Here is an 8670-nt window from a genome sequence, read left to right as displayed (position 1 = left end):
TCATCCCATCTACAATTTTGTCTGCACAGCTCTTGTAAGATGTTCTTGGCTGGAAGCGTTACTGCTGCAATGTATCCCAAGGGATCATACACTGAGCTGACGACTGATAGAATCCCTCGTCTTGTTGGCCTCCTTTCCTTACAGTCCAAACGGAAGTTGAAGGTGTCACTTTCCATACACCATTGGAGGCCCAAGGCTCTCTCCATTGGGAGGTGGTCTCTGTCCAGATTGAGTGCACTCACATTTTTTGAGTGTTCTTGCTCAGGAATGGTTTGGAGGACCTCACGACAGTTGCTGACCCACTGGGTGAGATGAAATCCTCCTTTCTGGCAAAGGTCAGTAAGGTCTTTCACAGTCTGTACTGCCTTTTCCACAGAAGGTGAACTTTTCAAGCAGTCATCCACGTAGAAATTCCTGTGCACAATGTCAACCACTTCCTCCACGAAGATGTCCTGGTGGTCATCCGCAGTCCTCCTTAAAGCATAGGATGCACAGCTGGGAGACGACACTGCTCCAAATAGGTGCACAGTCATCCTGTATTCAACAGCCTCTTTAGTCAAATCTCCATCGGTCCACCATAAGAAACGGAGAAAGTCTCTGTGTTCTTTGGCTACTTGGACTTGATAAAACATGGACTTAATATCAGACATAAATGCAACGGGGTGCGGCAGTGGCTAGTTGCAAAACTAGAATGGAGAAGTAAGACGCCTCCTTCCCTCCACTAGTCTGGGGGTCCACCTTGGGCAAGTGGTAGTACCCCCTAGCCCCCCTACCTGGGGTTGCAGGCAAAAACCCTGATGACAAAACAACCTAAAGGAAGAGAGACCCGGCCCGGAGGAAGCCCGGGGCCCTCGTCTGGAGCCAGGCCCAGACGGAGGGCCCGCATGCGAGCGCCTGGTGGCCGGGCTTACCACGGAGCCCGGCCGGGCCCAGCCCGAATAAGCAACGTGGAAGCACCATCTCCTCCTCCATCGTCCCGTGGACCCACCACCCGCGGGAGGAATTGTCGGGGTCGGGTGCGCTGCCAACTAGGTGGCGGTGAAGGCGGGGGACACCGACGGACCGGACCCGGGCGGCAAAGGCTGGCTCTGGGGACATGGAACGTGACCTCGCTGGGGAGGAAGGAGCCGGAGTTTGTGAGGGAGGTGGAGCGATACCAATTACACCTGGTGGGGCTAACCTCCACGCACAGCACCGGCGCCGGAACCAAACTCCTGGATAGGGGTTGGACCCTGTTCTTCTCCGGAGTTGCTCATGGTATGAGGCGTAAGGCAGGTGTGGCTATACTAGCTAGCCCCCAGCTGAGCGCCTCTGTGCTGGAGTTCACCCCAGTGGACGAGAGGGTCGCCTCCCTGCGCCTTAGGACTGTGGGGGGGGGGACTCTGACTGTGGTTTGTGCTTATGCACCGAACAGCAGTTCAGAGTACTCAGCCTTCCTGCAGACCCTGAGTGGAGTCCTTTTGGGGGCTCCTGCAGGGGACTCCAGTGTCCTACTGGGGGACTTCAATGCACACGTAGGCAATGATGGAGAAACTTGGAGGAGCGTGATTGGGAGGCATGGCCACCACGATCTGAACCCGAGTGGTGTTTTGTTGTTGGACTTCTGGTTTCGATGGCGGGGGAAACTTCTGGACAGACCTGGAAAACCCAAGCGTGTAGTGAGGGTGAACTGGGAACGTCTGGAGGAAGAGCCTGTCTGGAGAGATTTCAATTGCCACCTCCGGCGGAGCTTCTCAGGCATCCCTGTGGAGGTTGGGGACATCGAGCATGAGTGGTCGGTGTTCAAACCCTCCATTGCTGAAGCTGCGGCTGGGAGCTGTGGCCTGAGGGCCATAGGTACCTCAAGGGGCGGTAACCCTCGGACACCGTGGTGGACAGCGGTGGTGAGGGAAGCCGTCCGACTGAAGAAGGAGGCCTTCCGGGTTATGTTAGCCCGGGAGACCCCAGAAACAGTTGCAGGGTATCGACTGGCCCGGAGGGCTGCGGCTTCGGCCGTGACCAAGGCAAAGCAGCGGGTGTGGGAGGAGTTCGGAGAAACCATGGAGAAGGACTTTTGGTCGGCACCAAAGTGTTTCTGGAAGACCATCAGACACCTCAGGAAGGGAAAGCGGGGGACCATCCAAGCTGTATTGAGCAAGGAGGGGACACTGCTGACCTCAACTGAGGAGGTTGTTGAGCGTTGGAAGGAGCACTTTAAGGAACTCCTGAACCCGACTAATCCACCCTCTACGATCGAGGCAGAGCCGGAAGATGATGGGGGGTCGTCAATGTCCTTGGAGGAGGTCACTGAGGTAGTCAACCAACTCCACAGTGGCAGAGCCCCAGGGACTGATGAGATCCGTCCAGAAATGCTGAAGGCGCTGGGTGTAGAGGGGCTGTCTTGGTTGACACGCCTCTGTAACATTGCGTGGAAGTCTGGGTCAGTGCCGAAGGAGTGGCAGACTGGGGTGGTGGTCCCAATATTCAAAAAAGGGGACCAGAGGGTGTGTGCGAATTATAGAGGCATCACATTACTCAGCCTCCCAGGGAAAGTTTACTCCAAGGTGCTGGAAAGGAGGGTCCGGCCGATAGTCGAACCTCAGATCGAAGAGGAACAATGCGGATTTCGTCCTGGTCGTGGAACTACCGACCAGCTCTTCACTCTCGCAAGGATCTTGGAGGGGGCTTGGGAGTTTGCCCAACCTGTCTACATGTGTTTTGTGGACTTGGAGAAGGCTTACGACCGGGTCCCCCGAGAGGTCTTGTGGAGGGTTATGCGGGAGTATGGGGTGAGGGGGTCCCTACTTAGGGCCATCCAATCCCTGTACACCCAGAGCGAGAGCTGTGTCCGGGTCCTCGGCAGTAAGTCGTCTGCCTTTCCGGTGGGTGTTGGCCTCCGCCAGGGCTGCGCTTTGTCACCAATCCTGTTTGTGATTTTCATGGACAGGATATCGAGGCGTAGCCGGGGGGAGGTGGGTTTGCAGTTCGGTGAGCTGGGGATCACGTCACTGCTTTTTGCAGATGATGTGGTCCTGATGGCATCAGCTGCCTGCGACCTCCAGCACTCTCTGGATAGGTTCGCAACTGAGTGTGAAGCGGCTGGGATGAGAATAAGCACTTCTAAATCTGAGGCCATGGTTCTCAGCAGGAAACCGGTGGCCTGTCCGCTCCGAGTAGGAAATGAGTCCTTACCCCAAGTGAAGGAGTTCAAGTATCTGGGGGTCTTGTTCACGAGTGAGGGAACCATGGAGAGGGAGTTTGGCCGGAGAATCGGAGCAGCTGGTGCGGTTCTGCAGTCGCTATACCGCACTGTTGTGACGAAAAGAGAGCTGAGCCAAAAGGCAAAGCTCTCGATCTACCGGTCTATCTTCGTCCCCACCCTCACCTATGGTCATGAAGGATGGGTCATGACCGAAAGAACGAGATCACGGATACAAGCGGCCGAAATGAGTTTTCTCCGGAGGGTGGCTGGGGTCTCCCTGAGAGATCGGGTGAGAAGTTCAGTCATCCGGGAGAGACTCGGAGTAGAGCCGCTGCTCCTTTGCGTCGAAAGGAGCCAGTTGAGGTGGTTCGGGCATCTAGTGAGGATGCCTCCTGGGCGCCTCCCTAGGGAGGTGTTCCAGGCGTGTCCGGCTGGGAGGAGGCCGCGGGGTAGACCCAGGACTAGGTGGCGGGACTACATCTCCGCACTGGCCTGTGAGCGGCTAAAGATTCCCCAGGCAGAGCTGGTTGATGCTGCTAGGGAAAGGGATGTCTGGGGCCCCCTGCTGGAGCTGCTGCCTCCGCGACCCGACCCTGGATAAGCGGATGAAGATGAAGATGAAATGCAACGGGTTCTTGTCTGAATCTCAGGAGCACTCCTATTAAGGAACTTGTGAGGTTTGGACCCTGAATAAGCTCATCATTCAGGGACGTTCCTTTGAATTTAGCTCCACAGTCAAAAACGACCCTCAACTTGCCTTTGCGTGGGTGGTAAACCCCATGATGTGAAATGTAGAACACATTGTCTTCACCATCACGCCTTTCATCCTCAGGGACAATCTCAGCAAAGCCCCTTTTAATGACATCCTCCAGAAATGCTGTGTACTCTTGATGAAACTTTTCATCTCTTTCCATTTTTTTTCTTATTCCTGTGAGGCGCTGTTGAGCAACACAACGGTTGTTAGGCATTTTTACCTTTTGGTTCCTAAATGGCAGCTTTAGACTGTAATGTCCTTCTTGTAACTTCACAGACTGCTCCATAATGTCAATGAATTTCATCTCTTCTCTTGACATTTCTTCCTTGTCCTCAGCAGCCTTTTCGCTGAAATCATGTTCATACTGCTTCTCCAATAGCAGCTCCAGTGACTCAACAGATATTCTGTTCATATTGGCAACATGATAGCCATCATTATTAACATCACTTTTTCCATCCTCACTTATGACACTCACGACCCACCCCAATAGGGTTTTAATGGCAAAGGGTCCCTCACCTTGACTGTTCACCACTTCCCATGGCTCCAGCCATTTTGAAGCATTTGTACCTATTAACAACTCTACTTCAGCCTGGATTTCAGGGACGTCAACGTGATCAAGGTAGGACCACTTCTTGAGGGTTTCAGACTTGATGATGCTCGCTGTAGTCACTGGTATGGTTTTTTGGGTGTAAACATTGGGAAGTGCGTAGTACCTTTCTCCCTTAAGGCTAGATATTTCAAGTTCACTCACAATGTGTGTTGACACTGATGTCTTTGGGCTCATTGTTAACAAGCAAATCTTTGATCTTTTCCCAGTCAGGTTCAGCCGTCGCATCAGTGCTTCAGAGCAGAAGGTAGAAGTCGACCCACTGTCCAAAAATGCATAGGTCTGAATCACTTTGTTGCCCTTTCTTGCTTTGACCTGAACTGGAAGAATCGGGAGCATTCCATGGCTACCGGCCCCTGTTTGGCTTCCAAAGGCTTGAGCTGACACGAGCACGCTGTTTAAAGTTAATCCAGGTTCACTGGTATTCACTGCCTTGTCCACCTTGGTCTTGAAGTGAATGTGTAATGCCGTTGGATGATTCATGTTGCATTTGTCACAGATCATGCGCTTTTCGCAATTCTTGCTTAAATGCCCAGTTCTGAGACATCCAAAACACACTCCCTTTTCCTTTAAGAAGTTGACCTTTTCACGGTGTTGGGTTTTGGTGAACTGTTCACATTCCTTAAGATGGTGACCTTGTGAACAAAATAAACAATTACTGTTGCTCATTGTCTCACTCTGTTTGGTTTGCTTTGTCTCCTTGTTGTGTGGTTTGTTAACAGCACAGACATTAGTGGCAAAGTTCTCTTTTTTTGGCTTTGGGTTTGTTACATGTGCATCCTTTCTGGGCACATCTCTCCAAATGGGCACATCTCTTTTGATAGGTGCTCCTCTTTCAGTGGCAAGGATATCCCCAAAAATGGGATCAGACAAGAGCTTGTATTGACGTTCCACAAATTGAACAACATCACTGAAGTTTGGTTTGCGTTTTTGGTTTTCACGAATGCCACACGCCACAGTTCTGAATCGTTCCCTCAATTTGAAAGGAAGTTTTGAAATCACAACTTTAAGATTAGCAGACATATCAAGTTCTTTCATGTCTGGCAAATCAGCCATTGCATTGTTGCATCCACGCAGGAATAAAGCATAATCCTGGAGCAAGGTAACATTCTCCGCCTTAACAGCAGGCCATTGGCTGAACTTTTCCATATATGCTGCAGTGATCTTGGTTTCATTGCCAAAATGCTCTTGTAGGAGGGATTTGGCCGCTTCAAAGCCTCTTTCTGCATCCATATGTAAGCAACTTTGCACCAGGTCTCTTGGACGCCCCCTGGTGTACCTTTCCAGGAAGTACATGCAATCCCCTTTTGGTTGTGCATTTCTCTTCAACAGTGTTTGAAAGCTTGCATGAAAATCTTGAATTTCAAAGGATCACCTTCAAAGACAGGTATTTCTCTTGGTGGAAGTTGGCTTGCCTTTTGTTGTTCTATGAGCAATCCAGATATTTCATTTTGCTTTTGTAGAATCTGTAGTGGGGAGTTGTCATTTGTGCTTGCAACATTGTTAGTCCTTGCGATACTTGCAACCTTTGTGTCGGGCTTGGCTCTGGTGTCGGGCAAGCATTTGTTATCCACTGGTGGTGTGCATTTTTGGGGCTTTGCACCAGGGCCCACAACCTTTGATGACATTGACTCCTGTGGCTCAGATATTACACTTGTTTCTCTTGATCTGTGCCTTTTCAAATATGAGCTCATTCCATCTCCATCAGAGAACGCTCGTAAAACCTCTAGTTCGGCATCTGCAGCTTTAATTTCACCCTCAAGGTTAATTTGCTCCATTTGTCTGGGCAACCTTTCCGCCTGTTCCTCCAATACCTGCTTTCCTTTTAGAGCTTCTGCGTGCGCCAGGAGCGCGGCCCTCTTGGCTTCAGCTTGTACACACGCAGCCTCAATTGAGGCCTTTGATCTTATTGACCTTAAACTGGAGCGACTTTTAATTGTGACATTTGATGCACTGTCAGATGGTTTTATTTCATCGTCATCTTCACCTTTTCCAGTAGTGCCATCCCGTGCACACTTAAATCTTAATATTTCTTTGACGTTGTGGGAAAATTCATTGACACCCAGTAGTTTTGCTTTGAACCAGATCTCATGTTTTTCCCCTTCTTCAGTAGGTAACAACTCAAGCAGAGCATTATGCGTCTTCTTTGCATCGAAAATTAATAATTCATATTTGTTGAAGTTACCCTCTATTTCAGAATCATCACTGGATTCAATCAACCTTTGAATTGTGCTTTTTAAGCTGGCAGCTTTGTTTAGTTTAGATTTTCGTGCTTGCTCCAAATCCCTTATTTTCGAAAGCAATGCCTTTTCTGTTAGTTTCACTTGTCGTTTTTCAACAACTTTTATATTATTTTGAGCGTTAGGCTCTTTGACCTCCTCAGTTTGATCATCAGGTATTTTTTCCTCATGCAAATCAACCTCTTTCGTTTGATTGTCCTTATTTCCTTCCATGTTTTCCACCAAGCAAATGTCGCATAAACACCCAAGAATGGAATTCGTCCTTGTTCAATCAGTATAGAATCACCAAACACCGTTCCTTTAAGCTGCCTCACTAGGCCGCTCACAGACCACTCTCAATTGTTTGGCAGCATTTGGTCGAGTCAAAGCGAAATGGAATAATAATGAACAGCAAAGGTGAGCTCAAACTTAACTTGGAATTCGTTTCAGTAGTACTCAAAGAACATATCCAATAATTTCAAAAAGGTTTGTCTTTTGAAGAACAACATACCACTTAAGAAGTTTCCTTGTTCTTTGCGTTGCGCGTTTCCTTGTCTCAATAAGCGCGCTTGTTCATTCCAAGACAATTCTCTATTCCAAAGTTAATCCATTGTAGTTCAAAGCGACGTCATTGACGTATTGTAATGGCAAAAATCACTCTATATTGTTTTTCCATTTCCATGGAGGCAGGTGTACTTGTCTGACTCGCAGCCATCCTAATCCCAAAAAGAAATCCAAGTCCAAACTGTTGCTTACAGTTAAATTGGGATTTATTTACAAAAATAAATTAAACAAACAAATTAGATTCTCTGAATGGGCTCCGGGCTGTGGCTGAGGTCAATGACGGTATCGCCACACCCGCCTTTTCCCATCATGCGCAGTGCACCCCAATTTATCAGTGGCAGGCATCTTCACCTGTAGGGGGCGACACTGGACAAAACATTAAACACAAACAAACAAATTCAGCTCCTACACTTGTATTTGTATCTGATGTTTTCTCTGTTTTTAATTTTGTGAAGCACTTTGTGACTGTTTCTATGAGAGGTGCTATATTAAACAAACTGTACTTACTTACTGTCTCTCTCTCTCTCTCTCAGGTCAATGTGTCCATTAAGACAGCTCTCTGGGGTTTTTGTCATCATACACTCCTGACGTCTCTCCCCTGAGAGAGTCTCTAGCCTCTTCCTCCTCTTCCTCATCCTGCTCTCCTCCCCCTGGGGTCAGACTGGCATACACCCCCCCCCCCCCTTCCTCCTACCCCCCTCTCTACTACACATTGAGACTCTCCTCCGAATCCCAGCCAATCGCTGGGCCCCAACTGCGTTGGCATGGACACAGAGTCCACCCACTCCGGGTACTCCTATCACTCTAGCCGCTCCAGCAGGTCCAACAGACACGGGTAAGACCCCAGCCCCCCCCACCTCCTCACATTCACACTTAAATATGGTCTATTGGCATGAAACACAGTCAGTATAGCTAAAGCAGGTCAATAGAAGACCAAACGGCAGACAAACACAGCCAGTGGGGCGCCGTGAAGAAGGGCTGATGCTTCTGCTGCTGCCCTCCTATGGACTGACTCGCGTGTGTGTGTGTGTCTGTTTGTGTGTGTGTGTGTGTGTGTGTGTGTGTGTGCGCGCATGTGCGTGTGTGCACGTGCGTGTGTGTGTTTGGGGTTTAAGCCATGCATGCTGTCGGCTGTAGGAAAGCAAATACAGGCAATAAACTAAGAGAGAGAGAGAGTGAGTGAGAGAGATTGAGAAAGAGAGAGGGGGAGAGAGAGAGAGAGAAAGGGTGTGGATTAGGGTCGTCACAGCTGACTGCCTCTAACCTATTTGACGGATAGGCTGCTGCTTGTTCAGTAAATGAGAGTAATTCTCTTCTCTGCTCATCTAATGGTATATTCATGTCC

The 8670-nt window shown here is 49.4% G+C and overlaps 1 protein-coding gene across 1 annotated transcript in view; it reads left to right on the top strand.

The window, feature by feature from the left end:
* Positions 1–8089: 8089 nt before the first annotated feature.
* Positions 8090–8670, top strand: part of vangl1 (VANGL planar cell polarity protein 1) — a gene marked incomplete at both ends in the record, with an annotated part of 17147 nt that continues 16566 nt past the window's right edge. The window contains one exon of the mRNA XM_084443693.1: positions 8090–8160. Within this exon, the coding sequence (XP_084299819.1) occupies positions 8090–8160 (71 nt within the window). The remainder of the gene's footprint in view (positions 8161–8670) is intronic.

Source organism: Borostomias antarcticus (assembly GCF_949987555.1).
Source record: "Borostomias antarcticus genome assembly, chromosome: 9".
NCBI classification, from domain to species: domain Eukaryota; kingdom Metazoa; phylum Chordata; class Actinopteri; order Stomiiformes; family Stomiidae; genus Borostomias; species Borostomias antarcticus.
This window is presented reverse-complemented; position numbering and strand designations above follow the sequence as displayed.